This window comes from Molothrus aeneus, chromosome 6 (genome assembly GCF_037042795.1).
Source record: "Molothrus aeneus isolate 106 chromosome 6, BPBGC_Maene_1.0, whole genome shotgun sequence".
NCBI lineage: Eukaryota > Metazoa > Chordata > Aves > Passeriformes > Icteridae > Molothrus > Molothrus aeneus.
This window is the reverse complement of record NC_089651.1, coordinates 54,399,292-54,421,513: the sequence shown is the minus strand read 5'-3', so window position 1 is coordinate 54,421,513 and position 22,222 is coordinate 54,399,292. Positions and strand designations below refer to the sequence as shown.

The 22,222-nt window shown below is 44.2% G+C and overlaps 1 protein-coding gene across 3 annotated transcripts; it reads right to left on the bottom strand.

Annotated features, from left to right (window-relative positions):
• Nucleotides 1-9,430: 9,430 nt before the first annotated feature.
• On the bottom strand, nucleotides 9,431-16,601 carry SIVA1 (SIVA1 apoptosis inducing factor). 3 transcript variants are annotated; one of them, XR_010783795.1, is made up of 5 exons: nucleotides 16,291-16,601; nucleotides 15,992-16,168; nucleotides 15,147-15,303; nucleotides 14,242-14,397; nucleotides 9,431-11,222 (listed from the first exon to the last, which is right to left on the bottom strand). XR_010783795.1 is itself a non-coding variant. In XM_066551955.1 (4 exons), the coding sequence occupies exons 1-4, from the start codon at nucleotides 16,406-16,408 to the stop codon at nucleotides 14,613-14,615; spliced, it is 510 nt and encodes a 169-aa protein (XP_066408052.1). In that variant the 5' UTR covers nucleotides 16,409-16,601; the 3' UTR covers nucleotides 14,436-14,612. The 3 variants fall into 3 exon arrangements, 1 of the variants encoding a protein (XP_066408052.1); XR_010783794.1 differs by having other exon boundaries at nucleotides 9,431-10,238; XM_066551955.1 differs by lacking the exons at nucleotides 9,431-11,222; nucleotides 14,242-14,397 and adding an exon at nucleotides 14,436-14,670.
• Between the last annotated feature and the right edge of the window lie 5,621 nt (nucleotides 16,602-22,222).

Genomic DNA, 22,222 nt, shown 5'->3' with positions numbered 1-22,222 from the left:
GCCAGAAATCTCTGAATCTTAATATTGTTAGCAACTGAGAGCTGCGAGGGCCACACCTGAATGCTGGACACATTCCCTCATTTTGCCAGTGATTGTTCTAAATACCTTGTTCTCCATAATTGAATGGTTATGGCTGTTACAGCTGTATATCTGCAAACACCAAATGTGTTTTTTACATTTTCAACACAGAAAATCCTACTGCAAAAACCTGTGACCTAAGTGTCATTCATCTCAGATTCTTTTTGTACCATATATGCAGAGACTGCTTAAATCTTATATGTTTCTTTAGCTCTTTGATTTGAAACCTCAGAACTTTTCTAACAGTTGTCTACAGCCAGAACCTCCCCATTTTTCCTTCTGGCATTGAAAAATGTCATCTTGCTCTGGTGTTGCACATTGCAGCAAAGCTGGTGCATCCCAGGTTCTGAGCACCAATAGTGGATCTATGCTACAGACCAGGAATGTCATTGTAAATTTGAACTTGGAGAAAAACAGGGAAAAAGCCCCTTGGCAAGAGCACATGAGTGAGTTCTCTGTGTGCCTGTGACTGCAGTCTGGAACTGAGGTCAGCTGGGCAGTGGTTGAAATAGATATACACTCCTGGGGTTGAGACATGGGCTGGAGCCAGGTAATTCTGCAAATTCCATTTTATACTCCCTGGTGTAACTAAAGCATCCAGTACAATCCCATTAGGATATGACAGGCTGTTCTGCCTTTAAAGTGGATGAAGATAACTCTGGTTCATAGCATTCCAAACTTTGCACAAACTGTGACCTCTACCCGCCCCCCCAGTACAAGAAGCAGCTTCTTCTTCATTTTTCTTTCTGCACCTTCACTCCTCCAGCAGGTGACCTCCACCTGCTCTCCAGCTCTCATACTTGTCTTGAGTCCTAGCTGTTTTTTGAATTTGTTCACAGTTTTCCACCTGAGAAACAAATTATGATAGTTTTTGGAGGTTTGGGGGCAAAACCTTGCCTGGATTGTTTGAATTGGACGGTCCTTGTTTTAACTAGTGGGAAATTTTGTCTGCTGCTTTGGATTGTGCCCATGTGTTGAAGTGCTCAGTACACCACACTGTGTTTTCATACTCCTGAGTGTTTGTGGGGCCTTCTCAATCTTTGTCAGAGAAAATACCCTTTGCTTCTTAGAGAGCACATGCCAAAACAGATTTTTATCTCCAGCAGTTGGCTGTAGGATGGTGGTCTCAGATCAGAGGTCACAGCCCACAGTGGGAGTGCAAACTCCAAAGAGACAGAGGTGCAGAGGGGGAGCCCACACACAGAAAGTGCCTGTGCAAGTTGTACAGATCTGCCTGAGAAGTTTGGGAAATGATGATTTAGCAGGTCCAGTTTATTTCACTGTATCCAGAAGAGCTTCAGAGGTAAAAACAAAATTGAAGAAACGGGCAAATGTAAAGGATCCTGTTTCTTCAGCATTGCAAATGAGTGTTTGTCTTCCACTTTGAGCTCAATTTTTGTAATAACAGGGAGGTTAATTGCCACGAGGAGTAACAGGCAAGGAACACACAGTGCCTGTAGTGAGCAGGGTTATTGTCCCCCTGCAGCTGAGAGTGCAGCCGTGTGCCTGCTCTCTGCTGCAGCATATGCTGCATTCTAATCAGCTGATGGCCTCTTGCTCTCTGCCCAAAATCATTTTCAACAAATGCAATTTGTTACAGTAGTTCCTGCTTGACACTTTTTAAAATTTCTGTAACTGATGGTCGCCACCCTGGTTTTGTGAGCGTGGTGGGTTCTTAAGGACCAAATCAAGGTATTCATGTGTAAAAACTCCACTTCCCTCTGTGGCTTTTCAGCCTGCACATAGCTCAGTTCTGTTTCCCGTTTGCTGAAGTGCTGCTTCACATGGGGGTTTTTTTGCCTGTAACTGGGTTTTTTTTGCTTCCTCCCAAAGATGGGCTTTGTGTTAAATGTAACCCTGTTTTCCACACTTTCTTCATGTGTTTTGTCAGGTTACTGTAACTGCTTGTAATGCTGCATTTCACTGGGGCTTTGAGTATGTTTCAAGAAGATAAATGGCAACACAGCATTTGCTGTGTTTTCTGGATGCTGAAGGTCTCTCAAATTCTCTACATATTAATACATTCACCCTGCAGAAGAAATAATTATTTTTATACTGGAGTCAAAAGTCTTCATAGAGGACACACAAACTCTTCCCCAAACACTGTGATCTTTAGTTATTGGTAAACTCCCTGTATCTATTCCTTTGTGCTGCTGTCCTTACAGTACTGATGCTGTTACCCAGGAAGTTGTGTAGTACTGAAAAAATCTATATCAGAACAAAAAATAGTGATTGTGATCTTCAGCAGAGTGCCTGAGATCTCATTGAAATTGGATTAAAAGGAACATGAAATCCATTCTTGAACATGCTGGACACGATGGTCCTTGTGGGTCCCTTCCAGCTTGGCTTATTCTGTGATTCTGTGCCCCTGCTCTGCATTAGGACTTGCTGCACTTTAGAGGCTCCTTACTCTGAAATTGGCTTTTTATTTTAATTTACTGGGACACAGATCTGACTTCAGAGAACAATTCCAGCACCTTCTCCCACACACGGGGCTGGAGTTCATACAGCATTTGAGTGATATTTCTTTTTCCTAAATAGCTAATGAACTTTTCTCACATACCTGATAAATTGCTCCAGTGACTTTTAAAGGCTTTGTAGATGTGCAGAAAGATCAGAACATTAGCCCTTCAATGAACTTCCAGAACAAAAAATGGAGTGATATTATTAGGATGGTTGCAGCACATGATAAGTTTTCCATATTATACGTTTAGCTGTTGTGATTGTTCCTTATTCTGATGAGATTGGGAGAAACGAAACTAAACAGGAAGACAGGAATACCTGGTGCCCATCCAGTAATGAGTGTAGAATGAAACTGAGTACAAAGCAGAGAGAACAAAGTCTCTTGGAGCAACTGCAGATTGGAAAGTTGCAGAGGAAAGGAAGTGGAAGAAAGCGGAACAAAATGTACTTATTTACGCAGGTGAGGTCATAAATTTAATGTGTAACTAAGATAAAGGGATTAAACTTGGTATCTCCCTTTACTTGCTTGTAAAACTTAGAATCAGGTTACCTCGCCAAAGTTTTACTTTCTGTGGTGACTTGCTCAGCGTGAAGAAAGTGGGGATCAAAGTTGCCTGCTTGGTATTTAAAATGATATTTTTTAAAATTCCCGTAAGCAGCAAAGGGAGTTGTAATGAGGGTGATGCTTCCTGGACTGCCCAGTGATTTTTCAGGTAACTTTGAGAAACCTCTCATAGCTGTGCCTTGTTTGAGGTGGGAGAGGCATCCCAGCAGTGCAGGAAAGCACCGAGTTTGGCTGGAGGTCAGTGTGTGAGTGGCACAGAGCTGTCTGGGGTTTCCCTCTGCAGAACAGTTGTGTCAGCTTTCTTTTCAGATCACTGACAGTAACTTGGCTTTTATTAGCAATCTCTCTATAATCTCTCCTCACAAGAAAGGAGAAGTCAACAAGGACACCTCAAACAGGGAGAAAACCCTGGATATAAATCCATTTATTTTCCCAATGGGTTCAGCTGCAGTTCCTCTCAGCAGCACTGGATCCAGGCACGCAGGCTGGTGGAGCCCCAAGCACCCGAGGGCTGCTGCACAGGAAGGCTGGAGCAGCACAAAGAAGCTTCCAACTCCCCATCTGGAAAAAGCCCCCACAGGAGCACAGGCAATGGCAATGCCATCTGTCTTCTGCTGAGCAGCTCTCCTCTCCTGGTAGCAGGAAAAAAGCTGGCACATGGAGGTGGGCTTTCAGTTCCCTGCTGCACAGAGGTTGGATGCAGATTGCTGGGTGTTACCTGTAGAGACCAGCCTGCACTACTGAGTTCCTTTTCCCTTTTTTTCAGGGTTTTTCTTTTTCAGAATTCCAGTTCTCTTTATTTGCCTTCTGCCTTATGACATCATTCTCCCATCTATTCCCAGCAGGCAAGGAACAATGGATTCCTTCTTCCTCTTCTCCCTCACTTTCATTCTTTTTTGCTGCCTTACCCTGTCTCTCATCTTCTGCAGTCTCTTCTAGAGGGTGTGTTATCAACTGACAGAATATCTCTTTAAATAATTATTTTCCTCATGCTGGATGTTCCTTGGGTCACTGTGGAGACTTTCCTCTGACCCCAATCCATAGGAGCACTTACACTGTCTGTACAGAGCATGTCCTCAAGGTTCATGCAGACTCTTGACTGGTGTATTTTGGCATGAAATACTGGCCTAAACAAAGAAAAGAGCAAGTCTCCCATTGAGTTTTAAAGTGATTTCCTATTCCTATTGATATTTTTAATATCAATTCTGCTACAGATAAGAGGAGGAGATAAGTGCCCAGTGCCTTTTGTCACACACTGTTGCTCCTTCAGCAGAGTTAGAATGGAATTGATTGCTTTAAAAAAATATTTGGTTACCCCTTACTGTCTGGCATCCGTTTTGTTACAGGACATACCTAAATTTGTGTGAACCTGATAAATACAAAAAACCTGGGGAAAACAAAACAGAAAATTTGTCTGCCCTTTATCTCACTTTGCTTTGCTTTGTGGTATGAACTATCAAGTTTAACCTATCTAGAGTTCTCTAAAAATGTAGAGTTAAGTACCTGATAAGACACTAACTGAAAATTGCTGATGGAAAATATTTACATCTTCTCTTTAAAACTCTTACAAACACTTAAGAACTCATTAAAATGTGGGAAACTAAACCCAAGCTACTTCAGCATCCTCAAGTTCACTGCTTCAGTTTGCAGCCTTTATATTCTAGGACCAATTTACCCACTTTTCTAGGTGTGAAAGGCTTGCAGTCCAACTCAACAATATTGATAAAACTCTTGGAACTCAAGACAATCCTGTCTTTTCCCATCCTACTGCAGAACCAGGGAAAGCTTCCCCTCTCTGGCACCCAGCCCACATTATCCCCTGGGTACCCACTGATCTCATTTTCTAAGAGGAACTGAGGGGGAATTCCTGCCAGGCAGCTCTGTGGAAGTTTCCCAAGAAGTTTTAACACCCTATTCCTGGATGATATTGTCCCATCCTGTAGTTACCCTGCTTGGCTCCAGCTAGTCTGCAGATGCAGGTTCAAAATAAAATCAACCTCCATCCTCCTCCCTCTCCCCTTATTTGGGCAGCTAAGTGAAATCCAAACATATGGACCCCATAAATCCTTTGTAAATGGCCTCGTGTGAAACACTCAGCCAAAGCAATGGTTATCATTAAACAAATAATGACACCACTGGAGCAGAACACAATTACACACGGGGGCAGATCCTCAGCTGTGCAGCCCAGTTTGCCCAGTGACACCAGGCTCACTGACACTGGTCCCTTGGTGTTGGTGCTCCCTCCTATGAAACCAGCCTGGAATCCACACAATCCTCCTGCAAAGCTTCCAGGGGTGCCCTTGCAGGGCCAGCCTCTGAATGAAAGGATGTTCTGCAGTGTTTGTGGAAGAGCAGGATGTGAACACTGGGACAGGCTGCCCAGGGAGTGGTGGAGTCACCCATCATCCTGGGGGTATTTAAAAGCTGTGTGGATGTGGCACCTGGGGACAGGGTTTAGTGCTGGGCTCAGCAGTGCTGGGTGAATTGGATGAATTTGATGTTTTTTACAACCTAAATGATTCTATGGTTTTGTGATAGCAAATTTTCAATAAACACAGATCATAATCAAGAATGCATCCACAGCTAGGCAAACCAGAGTAAAACAACTGAAATAAAATACTGCTGGAGAGAGGTTTAAATATAGACTGACTCGAAAGCATGTGAAGAGCTGTTCTACTGCTGGGGCAAACTGTCTCTCAGTAATATGAAATGCCACGGGGAATGTGTCAGAATAGTTTGCTACAACAAATAAACACACACACACCCCAACCCACTGAATTTTTTCAGTAATTATAAACTCTTACATGCAATCTAGGTAATCCCAGAATTTTCTGAACAGTTATGAAACTGTGGAGCATGTTGCATTAAAATATGTATCAAAATAATAATCTTAAATTTATTTTACACCTTCCAAGGAGCTCAGTTCATCACACTTTTGCTTGTGTGGCATCTGACCAGATTGTCAAAACCCATTCTTACAGGGTACTGCAGGGTACTATAACTTAAGTGATTCATGCATGCAGCTGTTGGAACTGCTTGTTGGGTTGTGAAAAAGCTTGTGGTGCCAAGTGCTGATCTAGGAGAACTCAGATCTCCATCAGCCGCCTTGGCTCCGAGCTGTTACTGAACAACAGATGGTAGCAGGAGTTAAGCAAACTAAGAAAATATTCTAAGTTAAAGGCCTCACAAGAACTGAAATTCTTGAGAAAATACAGAGAACAAGTGTTAAGGCTGGAACTAGTTTCCATGTCCAAGTGATGCATGCCACTAAACTTTAAAGGGTGCTCTCATTTCTGGCAGCACTCATTTTGGTGGAAGTTTTCATTTAACTTGGGCAGAGCAACCATGTATGGAATTAATATCACAGCCATTTCAGGGACAGCTCGGAGCCACGACTCCTGCTCATGAAGCTGCACTTGCCACAATGTCTGGCACTAAGGAAAAGAGGTAAGAACCCCAGGTTGTGTAGTTTTGCAGTAGATTACAAGCAGCAGCAGCAATGAAGGGACAGCATCACGAGCACTGATGATTTCTCCAGCAGAACAAGGACAGCACTGCAGTTCACAAATGGGAACCTTGTTAGTGCTAAGGGGAACAGAAGTGCACCGGCTCTCACTGTGTCCTTAGCAGCAGGAACAGCACAGAAGGGATAAAGCCAGTGCAAGATGTAAGAAAAACTCATCTAGCAATGATCCCAAACATGACACTGCACAGAGTAAACAGAGTGAAGGGAAGAAAGGAAGTCCCTCTCACTCCATGTTCAATAACATCTAGTTTTTGGTCTCACCAAGACAGCACACTCCAATATCAGCTAGGTGAGGAACAAAAGGTATTTTCAGGACTTAAAGAAGTTTGTGTTCAGCAGTGCTGACCCAAAGTCACAGGAATAAAGCAGTTTTCTAGAATACTTCTTTACTCCATGTCCTGGCTGAGCAAGAAAGATCCTGCATTCCTGTGACACGTCTCAGTACACAAATTTCTTCAAACCAGCTCTAAAGCAGCAGTACAGGTGACTACACCCAACTGAAACCAAGTTCTCTCATTTTTAGAGAAGTGAGGACTTCCAGAACAACCTGGAGTGAAACCACTCAACAGAAGAGAAAACAATTTACAAAGGAAATATTCAAACTGGCTTTCTTAACATTTTTGGGAGGAGACCATGAAAACCTGCACACTGACTACATATTTTCAACCTTGCATTTTACTGTACTTTTAACTCCTTATACTTATCCCAACTGATCCCAGGTTTCTAAGCTTGTTTTTACTGCATTTAAAAATACTTCAAAATCTATTTTGGGGCAGTAAATAATCTTGCTATCATGGAAAGCAAAATGAGAACAATCAGATTACTCATTTGGGGAGGTATTACTCAGTGCAAGAAAGCGTGGGAGAACCAAGCTCCAATGAATGAAATGAAACTCACTGGGATGAAATACATAAAAGTGCATTAAATTCTGTATGTAAACTACTTGGTTGAAAATTGAATCATTTCTTTAGGTTCAGAAATCAATATTCAGCAAAGTGCTGCACTCTACAGAGCATCCCACCAAAACACCTAAGGATATGAGTAAGTTTGATCATATCAGTAGTTCTAGCAGAGTAAACAGGATGTAAGAGTGGACATACTCATTGCCTTTTACCAGTTCCTCATTTTTGGCAGCAGCAATCAATGATCAGGAGAACAGAAGATCTCAGAGTTTCAACATCACAAACTTCTAAGTGTGTCCACACCTCAACACACAGTTTGCAGTCCTCAAAAATTTACTGAATCCTTGTGCTTTGGTAGACTCTGAAGAGCACAGATGTGTCCCATGTGTGACCTGGAAGTCACCAGGCTTTTTGTTCCCCTCTGTGGTTTCTCTGCACTGCAGGGTGTCCAGGGCCACCAAAGCCTGTGTGCAGTAGCAGCAGCAGCAGCAGGGGGGGTCTGTGCTGCCCCTGCCCCTGCAGCCCAACAAGGTTTGCCTTTCCCCTGGCAAGGACACCTCCATTTCTCTCCTCTCATCCAGTGCTGCTCATCTCATCTCATCAGAAACACCAGTAAGGTTGGTCACAAGTGATAGGTCCATGATAAATCTGTGTGACTGTTCCCAATTATGTTCCCACCCTTCCTGTGCCGGGATGTGGAGCTGGACACAGCTTTTGTGAGGATTCACACTATAACATTCCTGAGGGCTGAGGTCACACTGACCAGCCCATCATTCCCCAAATTGTTCTCCTCATAGACTGGCACAACTCTCACCTTTTTTCCACCACCAGGACCATCCCTGAGATTCCACTGCCAGTCAGCACCCCACTGCACACGTCCTGGTCCAGATCCACAGTCCTACCCTTGGCATGGACATCACTGTACTCTTTCACATCTTTGTGAGAAGCACCTTGAGCAGGGTGTTAATTCAATGCAAAGAAATGCATAATGGAAATATTTGGTTTGGATTTTTTTTTTGGTGGGGTGGTTTTTTTGTTGTTGGGCTTTTTTTTTCTTTTTAAGAAAAGTGTGACATAACTTACATGTTGGCATATAATCACCCTTATTTGTCATACTGATACATTAGAATTCAAAGAAAAAAATGGGATCAATTTATGCTTTTGCATCTGATTTACTTTTTGCTCTTGTCTTTGCAGGCAGCAAAATGGTCTGGTCTGAATTTCAGGCCATATTTTATGAATGGTACAAAATATCTGGGATTAAAAAAAATCTGTTTTGTGAATATTTGACCTACAGATTAATGAGGGGAATATTTTAAAATACACTTCCTCTCCAAACTAGCAGCCCAATTACTGCAGTATCAATTGAGCAGTGAGGATTTGAGAAAAAAATCCAAGAATTTGTATTTTTTCAATTTAACAAAACCCATAAACCCAACGTCGTGCTGCCACCCTGTGGCTCCAGGATGAAACTTCTGCTGCGAAGCTTGGAGGAGGGATTGTTTTTTCTTAAGCCTCTAATCAGATTAAAGAGAACTTCTGCACAAGGAGCTGCTGGCAGCTGGTGGAATTCAGTGCAAGTCTGAGAGAAATCGTACAGAACAGATCAGGACAGTACTGGTGCAGGCTATCAAGGGGACACCTGCCCTCAAAACCTTCAACTGGGTCTTTGTCAGGGAAAGAAGAAACAGAAAAACATCTGAATCTTACAGAACAAATAAATGAGAAGGGGATCATGATTTAAATTATGACACTTGAGCAAAACAACGTAAGAAAATACGATTAAATAAATCCTAAAATTTAAAGTAATCCTATAACCACAAAATGTTCAAGCAATAATAAGCTCTGCAAAGATAAATAACATCTATCACAGGGTTTTAATGCAAATCACAGCCATGAGAATAAAAACTTTTAATAAAAGTGTAAGACATAATAATTTGATTCCAGCTGAGTTTTTTCCCAGAGGAAGAAAACAAAATAACAAAAGCCCAAAATACACACCACCAGCAAATATTAAAGCTTGTATTACAATTGTAGCAGTTCAAAATGCAATCAACTGTAAAAGCTACGGTATTTTAATATCTATCAATATAAAATATCTATACAAAAAGTTATATATGTGTGTATTAGCCATTAAAATATACAACATTGTGTGATCACTTTCACCCTATTGCAATTTTAATAATGTAAAATAAAAAGTAATTTGGAAGAATTTTATTCCAATTTTCTACCCATAGGTATTTGCCTTTAAATTACACAGCTCCTACTTATTTCTTAAAGAATCATTAACATTTTCTGAGGTTTCTTGACTGCTTTTAACAGGTTAACCAATTTACCTCACTAAAAACAGTGTTCAAAGCTTTGCCACCTTCCCCTTCCCAGCAGTGAGAAACCCTAAAGAGAGTGGAGGAAAGCAGGCACAGGCGCTCTTCCTCAGCCTTACCCATCCTCACTCAGAAGCCTGCTGGGGGCAGGAAGCTCTCTGGGAAGAGCCCCCATATCCCTCTCCCTTTCCAAGCTGCCACAGCCGAGGTTGTGCTGCCAGGGTGGGCTCTGGAGTCCCTGTGCTGCTGCAGCAGTTTTGTTCTGCACGTCTGAGTGCTGCTGTTGGGTGGGTTGAGGTTTTCCTCCCCCTCCCTGGAAAACCCCACATGTTCCTGCAGTAGTCTGGATGTAAGCTTAGTCTGACAATCCGTGTAAAGCACTGCAAAGAACACAGGACAAAGCTTGACAGACAGAACAAACAGGAGGTGCTCTGCCACAGTCCATCCCAGCTGGAGCTGCCCCAAGCACAGAGGGCTTCATGTCCAGGCAGTCAGTGCTCTTGGAGTCCAGATAGGCGGCAAAGGCAGCACAAAGAGCTTTTAGTTGCAGAATTTGCCATGATGAAACAATATCACACCTAACCAAAAGCTACAGAGCAGCAGGAGATGCAAGTTTGTACACATACTCCATACGTGGGAGCCTAATGACAGGTAAGTTTTGCTGGGATTCAATTTTTTAATCCAGTTTGATCCTGTCAAAACCCAAAGCCATCACGCAATGACTGGTAGGGAGCATGGTGAGAGAGAGAAGTATTTATTCCTTGCACGGTGCTGGCATTTGCTGCTGTCTCACCAATCCAGCCAGAGGCCAGTTGAGTGTTTTCAAAGGAAACAAACAAACCTGGGGACAAAGGCCCAACAAACCTGGGGACAAAGGTAACTGTTTCCATTTCTACTTCTTGGCTGCACCTCTTCAAAGTAAGATTCAGAAGATTTAAGCCCTTTGCATATTGCTGAAACTTCTGAGTGCCACAGCTGATGGCAGCAAACTCAGCACAGAAGCAAAGCATACATGCCTTGCCCATACTTGTAAGGGAAAAAAGGACATTGTCTCTCATTCTCACCTGCATTATTTGGGGTTTATGCCCTGTCCTGAGATAAAATACAGCTGCATCTAGTTATCACCTGTCCAGAAAGGAATACCAAAAAAAGCCCATGAACTGACTACAAGTCAGAGCCCAAATGTGTAGGACACTAAAACAAAAAGGAGGGGAAGAAGCTGAGGTGCTGACTGTATTAAACAAAAGACACATCAGTCACAGAATGGAGAGCTAACATTTATTTATTTTTAATTTTCACGTTGTCTGGATCACCTGTAGAATGGCTCACTTTTCTCTTGGAGGAAAGCAGACTTCTGGACTGAACTGCAAAATATTGGGAATTCCTTTGTGTACAGGACAAATGCTATTGAAGGAGACAGCTCAAGTGTATTTGTTCTTTTCAGTGAGCTTTTTTACAATGTTGTGGGTTTGTTCTAATACAGTCTGGAGATACTGGAGATATGTGATACTGCAGTCATTAACCACCTCAGACTGTCCTTAAATATCTGGTGTCTATGAAACCACACATTTCTAGAACTGACTCAGTTATTAGTCTTAAGAGAAATTGTTTTATCCTGATCAGATCAGCTGACTTCCTTTTGGACATTAAGGTCTGCTCTCTGAGACATATGTCACCAGTAATGATACACAGGCCTCATCCATCTGTAAAATCATTACTGCAGGATATTTTTACCCATCAATATGCTGGCTCCTCAGGGGATCTCCTTCCCTTGGAACAGCAGGCAAACTTTGATTTTTGACACTTTGCACTGAGTGGGAGGGGAAGAACATACAATTACAACAAAAAAGCACAGGATTGAGCCCAATTTCCTGCTCAGCTAATAAACCAGACAATTTCTCTGGCTCTCATTTACAGTCCTAGGGGTACCCTATGTGCTATATTGTAACTCTATTACAGCTCAAAGATCAGTGGCAACAGACAAGTCCTTGTGAGGAGGAGTTAATTAGGCAAAGAGAAAAATCTTTGTACTTCTCACCCAAAGATTCTTCCCTTCACAGAGGTTGTTTTTTTTTTTTTTTTTTTTTTTTCTGTAGGCATTATAAAGATTTACAAACAGTCTCCAGTCTTACCTCCCATTGTTTATCTGAGAACTGCAGGACTAGAAAAAGAACTTTCCTGAATAATATTTGAGTCTTTTGGTAGACACAGACAGTTTTGTCACCTTCTGAAGGCAGAGAAGCAGATGTGGTAACCACTAAACCCCATTTCTCACATGTATGAAGGACCTCCCCTATGCAAGACCTGGCCATGCTGTTCTGTGCTCCTCCTGCCCTTCCCCTCCCAGCCTCTAACCTTCTTCCACCCTCCTGCTTTTCTTCTCCCAGCTCTTCATGCTGCATTGGGTATCTATCCTAATGCACAGCCATCTTTCAAGCAGCTAGAGGATAACAAATAAGAACATTAAGCCATGAAATTTATGTCATTGTTTACAGTGGACAGCTTTCTATGAAATACAGCAGTGACTAAATGAGCCAAAAAACCATTTCTATCACTAGTTTGAAACACAAATCATTTGTAAACAACATGTCTCATCTCTCCCAGAGCCTAAAAGCAAAACATTATTTTCAGTCTCTCACTCTCAGGAGAGAGTAAGAAAAAGCAGACACATACTTAAAGGTTTCATTTCAAAAAATATACTTGACTGAAAAAACACTTTAGTTCACTGCTTAAAGCTTCAAATGAAACAAAGCCAAGTTTTTAAAGTCTTTCCTAAAACTAACATCTAAATGCAGTAAACCACAGGTTCTTCCCATCCATAAAACTGAGCTTTGTGATTTAAAATTCACATTTACAAATTTAAATTGATTTAAAATGATTGCCACAGGAGCAACATTTTTATCTGCCCTGTGATACCAGCTGGGAACTGCACCAGAGATCTGCCACCATCCTGACTTCATCTATTGGAGCTTTGCAAAGACAAATAATGCTATGAAATTCCTGCACATTCCAGATAATTATTCCACAACTAAGTCACCTGACTTGAGACATTTTTTTGTTTGTTATGGGAATGAAGATAAGACACATTTCAGAATTGCTCAAAATTAAGACTGGAGTAAGAACCAGTAAAGTCTCCCATTTTAACTGGCTCCAAAACATGCAGAACAGGAAAACCAACCAGATCCATCAGCATGTCCAGGCTGGCACAGATGGTCAGTCTAAGGTGGCAGAGATGGTTGGGAGTGAAGCAACACCCCTCAGGAAACCCTGAAGTACCCAAATGCTTTCAAAGTGTGTCTGTATAGTTACACAAAGTGCTACACAGGATAGAGAGGATGTCATCCTGCACCTCACTGTAGCTGATACACCCAAAGCCATGACACTGCAGCTATGAAGAAGGGCTGCTCTCCTGCAATAGCCACCCCCACCCTTTGCTAAAACATTTACCATTCTCTTCGGGTAGCTGCAGGATTCTGACAGGCAAACACCCAGAATGCCTCCAACAGAATGTCAAATAAAGGTGTCCCCACGAGGGAGAAGTCAGGCTCTCAAATTGCACTGCAATGGATTTCCATCTCTTCAAACAGAAATGGCTGAAGTGGAGGGAAACGGTTAAAACAAGGTTACTCCACCCAAAAGATACTAATTAAGCTGAGATGACTGGGAAGCATGAGTGGCAGGCTTTGCTTCAGGAGTTCAGGGCAAAGAATTTGAGAAACAGACCATTAGCTGTGCCACAAGGATTTCTTTTCTTGTGTGTGTCAAACCTATTCCTTTTATCCTACAGCCACTCAAATCAGCATTTTCCCGAGGTAAAGACCACTGTAGTTTTCTCTTAGGCATAGTTGGTTTGCCAGATGAAAAGTGGCTTTTTTATTGAAACAGCAATATCAGTAAAGGAAAACTACTTTGAGGGGCTGTCCAGTAGTACTTTACTTCACTCTTACAGCACAAACAATACCAAGCCTCTGCAGTAATTTGAGAAGAAAATGAGGAATGAGCTGGTTTATGGAGAGGTACCCCTGAGTGCTGACCATTTTTCAGACCACTTCATGAGCTATTATGAAGTTTACAGTGTAGGAGATAAACTCATATAGATAAGTTGCTTTCCAAGAAAGACCTTTCAGTGAAGGTACTTGAAAATTTACTAATGAGAAAAATTTTTCTGCTCCAAGCCTGGTGTGCTACTGTTCTTTCTATCAAAGTTACCATAGAAAGATTAAAACCATTCAAGCTGTCAGTAAACACAAGATGTCTGTGATAGCTTAAAAAAAAAACCAGAATCAGCAGATTCTCTTATTTGGAAAAGCCCTCAGGCCTGGCTGATTTTCCTAGTAAGCTCACAAAGAAAATGTTGTGTGTCCAGAACGGATTCACACTCACCTGAAAGCACAGAAGGAGCAACTGATTTCTATTCTGATCCCACAAAAGTGTGTCCTAACATGACCAACAAGCGAGGAGAATATTCTGAATCCTGTATCACATCAGGAACACCAGGTAAGAGGACAGAGTGGTCCCTTCCAGACAGGCATATCACAACTAGGGAAAAGGAGAAAGCCGACTCAAAATAATCTAAAAAGCTTTAAAATATAAATGTTTATTTAACTACAATATTTAAAAGTACAATATAAAGATATAAAACATAGAAATTCCATAACTAATTCACATGCTAAAAGGAGTATTTGATCAGCTGCAAGGAGAAGACTTCATGAAATTCATGGATGTTTTAGCCACAAGGGTTATTTCATCAAGTTTCAGACTTGAAATACTGAACAACCATTGCAGAGAACTTGCTCTCCCACATCACCATAACTAGGGGAAAAAAGAAACAAAAAAAAAACCAGAAGAAACAAAAGTCAGAGTGCCTACTGTTTCTGGAACATAAGAATGGCACACTATTCCATTATCAACTGCAACCACGGGACTCCCACACAGCACACTCAGTATTTCTTTATACCACAGAATTGTTAACAATGAGGGAAAAAAAATAAGATTATTCCTTGGGAGTGCATGCAGTCAGCACTGGCCAGCATACTATACTGCTGGTGGGAAAGCAAGAGAAATATTTGCCTCCTACAGCATTTAAGTAAGAAGCTGAACTAGACTTGTACTACGGTTGATTAGAGTGCTTCACACAGGCATCTTGGCTTGCACGTTTCAGACGTTTTACTGCTGCTAAGGCATGGGAAGACTTTAACTTCTTTTTGTGTATGAGCTAGATATCTGCTGCACCCGACTATCAGGTCATGTGTAATTAAAATAAGCTTCCAAACTCGAAAGGCACTTACTCAACAGCGGAGCACAAGGAGCAGGTCACCGTGTTACAGCAGCTGCAGAGCCTGCTGCAGCTCTGGCAGACGAGCCGGTCACACTGCGCACACGCCTCCTTCACATCGGCCGCTCTCACACACGACGAGCAGGCTCTGGACGCTCCCAGCGGCGGAACTGCTTGGCAAAGACACGGTGAAGAAGGGATGAGCTTTACAGCAAGGCAGAGAAAGCAGCTGGAAGTCCCAGGGGCTGCAGAGCGCGGCGCCGTGCACAGCTACAGGTGGCAGCACTTCGGGAATGCCAAGGGACAGCGAGCGCCGCTTGGAACTTTCTTGCTTCTTTCTTTGCTCAGTGGCAAGACTAAGGGATGCTAAAACAGAACAAATTGTTCTGTTTTAGCATCCCTTAGTCTTGCCACCGAGCAGAGAAAGCAATTCCGAAATCCGTCAGGTCAAATCTAACACTGCCTTTAAGGAAAGTTAATAAAGAAGAACTACACAGCACAAAACTACTCATCATAGTATAGACCTCCTTGGGAGGGGAAGCCAAGGGACAGCACTGGTCTCTGTAGTGACCAGGGACAGGACCAGAGGGAATGGCCTCAAGTTGTGCCAGGGGAGGTTTAGGTTGGGTACTAGAAAAAGGTTCTTCACCCAGAGGGTGGTCTGGCACTGCAACACTCCTCAGGGAAGTGGCCACGGCCCCAACCCTGCCAGAGTTTAAGAATCATTCCGACAACGCCCTCAGTCAGACTCACGGTGGGAACGTCGGGGATGTCCTGAGCGAGACAGGAGATACACCTCGACCGGTCCCTTCCAGCTGAGGGCATTACGCGGTTCCGTGACACGGCCCGGGCACTCACCCCTGTCCGCGGGCCGCCGCCGCAGTTTCCCGTCGTGGCCGATGAGGAGCTGCCCGCTCCAGCGGGGCCCCTCGCCCGGTGCCTCCCCGGCCGGCCCCGGCTCCGCCGCGCGGGCGGCGGCCGCCGCGCCCTCCATGTACGCCTGGGCACCCCTGAAGAGCAGCCGCCGGGTCCTCTCTGCCGGCGGAGAGGAGAGCAGAGTCAGGGGCGGGCTCCCCATGCCCGCGGGCCGCGGCGGGCCGGCACATCCCCCCGGCGGGGCGGCCAGCCCAGAGCTCCCCCCTCCGCGCCCCGCTCACCGAAAACCTCCCGCCGGTACTCCTCGCCCCGCACGCCGCGGCTCAGCTCCCGCAGCCCCACGCGGGTCTTCAGCTGGAGTGGGGCCGCGTCCCCGAAGGGGCAGGAGCGCTTCGGCATGGCCGGACCGACCCGCGCCCGCCCCGCCCCGCCCCGCGCCGCGTCACGGCCGCGCCACCGCCTCCCTCACATCCCGGCCCGGGCTCTCGGGAACCGCGGCCGCTCCGTTCTTTCCGCAGGAAAGCGAAAGCTTCGTCCGCAGCGGAAAATTTCTCTTCCCGCCGCGTCCCGAGCGTCCGGCAGGGTTGGCAGAGGCGCCGGCCCGGCCCCGCCGCCCCGCCCGCTGCCACCGCCCCTCAGGCGTCACCTCCGTGCGCCCGGAGCGGCGGCGCGGACCCGGTGGGGCAAAGCGAAACCACTTTTGGGACTCGCGTTTGTCAATAAACTCAGAATCATGGATATGCTGGGTTGGAAAGGACCCACGAGGATCAGCGTGTCCAACTCTTGGCCCTGCACAGGACACCCCAGGACTCGCACCATGTGCCTGAGAGCATTGTCCAAACGCTGCTTGAACTCTGTCAGGCTTGGGGCTGTGACCACTGCTCTGGGGAGCCTGTTCTAGTGCCCGAGCACCCTCTGGTGAATAACCTTTTCCTAAACCTCCCCTGACACAGCTTGGCCCATTCCCTCACGTCCTGTCGCTGGTCACCAGAGAGAAGAGATCAATGTCTGCCCCTCCTCTGCCCCTCATGAGGAAGTTGTAACTGCAGCGAGGTTTCCCCTCAGTCTCCTCCAGGCCGAACAGACCAAGTGCCCTCAGCTACTCCTCATACAGCTTCCCCACCAGACCCTTCACCTTCCTCGTGGCCCTCCTTTGGAAACTCTCTTACAGCTTTAATCCTTTTTTATTTTGTGGCACCCAAAACTGCCCCCAGCACTCGAGGTGAGGCAGCCCCAGTGCAGAGCAGAGCAGGACAATCCCCTCCCTTGCCCGGCTGGCCATGCTGTGCCTGATCCCCCCCAGGACAGGATTGTCCCTCCTGGCTGCCGTGCACGGCTGACTCATACCCAACTTCCCATCAACCAGGACCTCCAGGTCCCTTTCTTAGTTCCCCAGTCTGTCTCTACATTCAGAGTTGCCCTCCTCCAGGTGCAGAAACAGGCACTTTTCTGCTTCAAATTTCAGACAGTTGGTGACTGCCCAGCCCTCTAACTTGTCGAGGTCCGTCTGCAAGACCTCTGCCTTCCAGGGAATCAACAATTTTCCCAGTTTCACCTGTAAACCTACATAGTATCCTTTCCAGTCCTGCATCCAACTTACGAACCCTCTTTTCCCTTCTTGGCAGGGCCCCACACTACACTAGGCTCGTGGAGCTCTTTGTGTAGCCTAAAACCCCTGCCCAGGCTTGGGCTGTCTGAATGCTGTGGAACCAACAAAAATGTACACAAGCTTGAGAATTTCCTTTTTGAAAGACCACCAAGGAGGCTGGAGAATCCCTGTTGGCCAGGGGGCTCTGGTGGGCTCCTTGGCACCAGCCAACATCAGGAGTGGGTTCACCACTTATGGGCACAATGAGTTTTTGGGGACTGACACCCAGTTTCAGATAAATCTGGAGCTCTCCAAGACCTTCTGCTGTGAAAGGGAATTACTACAATTAATTTTCTATTTACAGGTGGGCTCCATAGTACCCCAGGTGTGGTTACATGGGTTAAAAGTATCAGATGCCATTTCAAGTGGCAGCCAGTCTGGGTACAATGTATATTTTGAAAAAACATTGTTTTCCTCAGGGAAAACAAGTTAAAAACCGTTGGAGTTTAGGTGCTATGTTTTGTGTCACTTGAAGGTGATCTGTCAAGACAGTTTTATTTCTTCCAAACACTTTCATTTCTTCCAGAGGTCTCTGAATTCAAAACTTCCCCTGTATGTACTGTGGACAGGATCACAACCAAGTACAGGAGAGATTTTTCCATGAATTAACTTACAGTCTGCTAAGGGTGAAGGACTTGTTCCTGGTTTTTTTGTTTTGTTCTGGTCAAAACCAAGTTATGGCTTGTGTTTCTTCCTGAAAAAAACAAAGAAACAAACAAAAACTCTAAACACCAAAAACCAAACAATAACAACCTCCTCAAATAGCAGTGACAGAATGAGTATTTTTAAAAAGGCTTTCATTCAGAAACTCATAGAAACTTCAATGTACATTTTCAATACTAGCACAAGATTTAGAATGGCATAGATTAGTGTGCTGAAAATGAGCCACAATACGTAATGGACTAACTCTTGTCTGGTTTCACTGCTTGAGTTCTTACAAAATTACTGAAACCTAAAGACCAGTGGTACTGAGCACAGTGCCTGACTATGGCTGGAGGATCACAGGCTATCCTGACTTAGAAGGGACACACAAGGATCATCAAGCTCTGCATCCTGGCTCTGCCCAGAACAGCCCTAAAAATCACACGAATGCCTGAGAGCATTGTCCAAACACCAAAATGATGATAGTGAATGGCTGAACTGCTAATAGTTTGCAGGTACAACCTGCAACTATTTCTTACAGGTTAATGTGATTTTTTTAAATTACTTTTCTGTAGAGCTGATGAGCCCAGCCTTCTGGTCTGTGGAGCCAAAGCCATGGCTGTAATTTATAGCAATTCCCAAAAATCCCTTCTAAGCTCCAAAATGTTACTCCTGCCACTCTTTCTTTATCTGCAAGGACTTCTACTTTGGCTTTTTCTGCACATACTTGCAAATGCATGCTTAAGGACGTTCAGCAGACTTGTCCAACTACATATTGAAAACTCATGGCCTTTTCTTTCTCTCTAAGGAAACTACTTTGTAAATATTCACTAGCTAGACAATCTGATGTCCTTGAAGTTCTCTGGGGAATATGGGTTAATCAGAATGTAATTGCAGTTGGAAAGACCCCTGTCAGGTTAGAGGACAGTGGATCACACATGTTTAATTCACATGGCATGGGATAAACATGGATGGAACTCGGCTGTCTGAGAACTGGATGAAATACAAAGAAAGAACTAAAAGCACTGTTCCACTTGTGGGGAAGGAGTGCTCTGAAACACTGATCTCAAATATGAAGTAGATTTGAAAGGGAGCAGCTCATGCTGCAGCAGTGCTGCTGGTGCTGTCATTGAAGAATAAATTTAAGGGCACTTTTGCAGAATCACAGGATATTTTGAGTTGGAAGGGAATCACAAAGATCATCAAGTCCAGCTTTTGCTGAGGGCTGATTACATTTGACACATTGCCACCACTACCCCACTGCAGGAATCTTCTGTTGCGTCTCTGAGTCAGCCTAGGGTGGTGACATCTCTTAATTGCTTTGTAAGACTCACCTTCACCAACATCTGCTACTGACCAGCTCTCTCCTCTTTGCAAGCTATGAAGGCAAAATAATTCTGTCTGCTCTGTACCAGCAGGTCTGAGCACCCTGCAGGGAGGGAATTGGTTCACCTGCCTGTCTTCTGAATTGTCACCCAGCAAAATGGTGCTGAGTGTTTTATTAGTTCCAGAGCAGTGAGCCTTGAGGAAGATCCACTGGTGATTTAGAAGTAGATAAATAGTGATTGAGGCCTTAAAATACTTAACCTATTCCTTCAGCTTTACTTATACCAAAGCCCTCCTCTCCATGGGCTTGTAGTAAAACTTCCCAATTTTTTCTATTCCTTCATTACTAGGCCATTTAGAAAGATACCAAAGCACATCACATAGAGGTGGGACTCTACCTTCTCCTTTAAATAGGGAGTTTCCTTAGTTGAATTGGTATAAAATGTGTGGCTTTTGGCCAACTTGCTGCTTCTTCTTTAATGTTTTCATGCTAAAATGGTTAAAGAAATAATCTGGAAATTCTTTCAAGTGGAAATTATATGATAGTAGCTGATATAGTTGGCCAAGTGCCAGCATGCAGTCTGTGTTATGTGGGATGGGCTATCAGGATGGGCACACATCCCCTGGTGGGCCTAGGGCAAAGCACCGCACCCCATGTGCTCAGTCCCACTGCACTGCCCTTTCCCTGCCCTGCAGTATGGATCTGAAGATAAAAAAACCCTCCTTGCATAAAACTGCTTTTACTGGAAGGGCTAGGGGCTGTTTTCTTTCTTCTGTGTCCTTTTCCTAGTACATCAGCCTTAACAGACATGTTTACAGCTGGGATCAGAGGGCCACACCTGGTTCAGACATTATCTGTTCCCAAGAGCATGTTGTTTCATGAGGACTTGCTAGCACAGAGTTCATGCCCTCATCTTGATGAGCTCTTGATGATGTTCATGCATCCAAAAAATATTTGACAAGCCGGTGATATGCAGGATTAATGGCTGGCTCTTGAGAAATGCTGCTGTTTAGAGAAGGCTCTGCCATCTTGTCACCCCAGCCAGTGCTTGCTCTTAAATTAGCACAGCATGGTTGAGTTTCAGAGCGTGTTTCGTTCCTGCCAGCCCTGAGGTGCACCAGCGCTGCTCAGCAGATCAGAGCACCCAAGGGTCCTACTCACTAGAGGGCACCCTCAAAACTATAAATTGTTTTTGCTGTTACAAAGATGTTATTGTTCTGCTGACAGGGGTTTACAAAAGGGCTGCTTTCCCCGGGTTTTTTTCATGGTTGTTGTTGTTTCTGGCCCTCCCATAATGTGCTTTCATTTCTGTTGCACAGTTTTCTTTCAGTTTGCTTCTTTCCAGGTTATTTTAATCTGTCATAAAAAAAGGAATATGAACTCTGACAGTGAGAATTGCTATCACTGACCTAACATAGTGCCAAGGGTTCTGTTTTCTTTCTCTGCAGGCAACAATGTTTTTGATTTAACGCTAGGTGGTTGTCCTAAGAATTCTTTAAATCTTTGTCCAAGTAGTGCTATCCATTACTGAGTGTGGATTTATGTGGGAGAGGCTCTGAGAGGTAGCTCTGTCCTTTCACTATCCCTGCACAGTACAAACATCCTCTCCCACATATGGCTTGGGAAGGGATGGGCAAAACCTTCCTCCCTCCACGTTGCAGCTGCATCCAGCCCTGCTGTTATTATTTTGTTGTGGAAGTGTATCCTTGTTTGAGACAGCTTTATGTTGCTCCTGGTATGCTCTCCTCTCTCCATTCCCCAGAGCAGCCATTCAGCTGGAATAGCTCAGGGTGCATCTGCTCAGCTCAAAGGGGCTGTGTCAGTGCAGGCTGGCCAAGAACCCAGCTCTGCACTCACCATGTCTAACAAACCATGCCCAGCAGCAGCCCACAAAGTGTGTTTATTTTAAATATGTGTGGCTGTGTTGTCAGCCCTGCACAGAGAAGATCTCTGTGCACAGAACTGAAGCTGCACAGAGTCAAGGCGATTCCCTGAACGTTGCCAGGATAACATGCCACAGCTACAGGGACCATCACAAGCACTAATGTGGAAATTTCCTGAGCACAGCCTTTGCAGATGAAATCCATTTATGCGGGGAAGTCTTGAAGGCACTCATTCTCTTTGCTCTCTGCTGAGCAGTTTGCATGAGTGGTGAGGTATAAGCTATAAAAGTAATGCTCAATCCTAGGCCTACCAACCAGGGTGCCAATTAATAGAACAACACTTTTTGTGCTGCTGGCATGTTTCCTCTGCATGGAAATCATCAATGGATTTTGCACAGGGCTTAGACTTTTATCAGTACCAGCTTTAGTATTTTAATTACATAGTGTGAGGAAAATCAATCTCTAATAGACAAAATGCCTTATCCTATTTGTAATGCCTTAACTAGCTAACTTCCTTTATTTCTTTCACTTGACTTCTTTTCCATGTATATTAGAATCTATTATAACTTGTTCTGTGTATTTATGCTCAGTAGCTTCTTATCATGTATTTACATTAATGTTTTTTAAATATTTTTATGCATGAGGATATCAGAGAAGATATTGCAACACAATCCTGTCCTTCTTTTTTTCTTTCCTATCTGCAAGATTTAGAA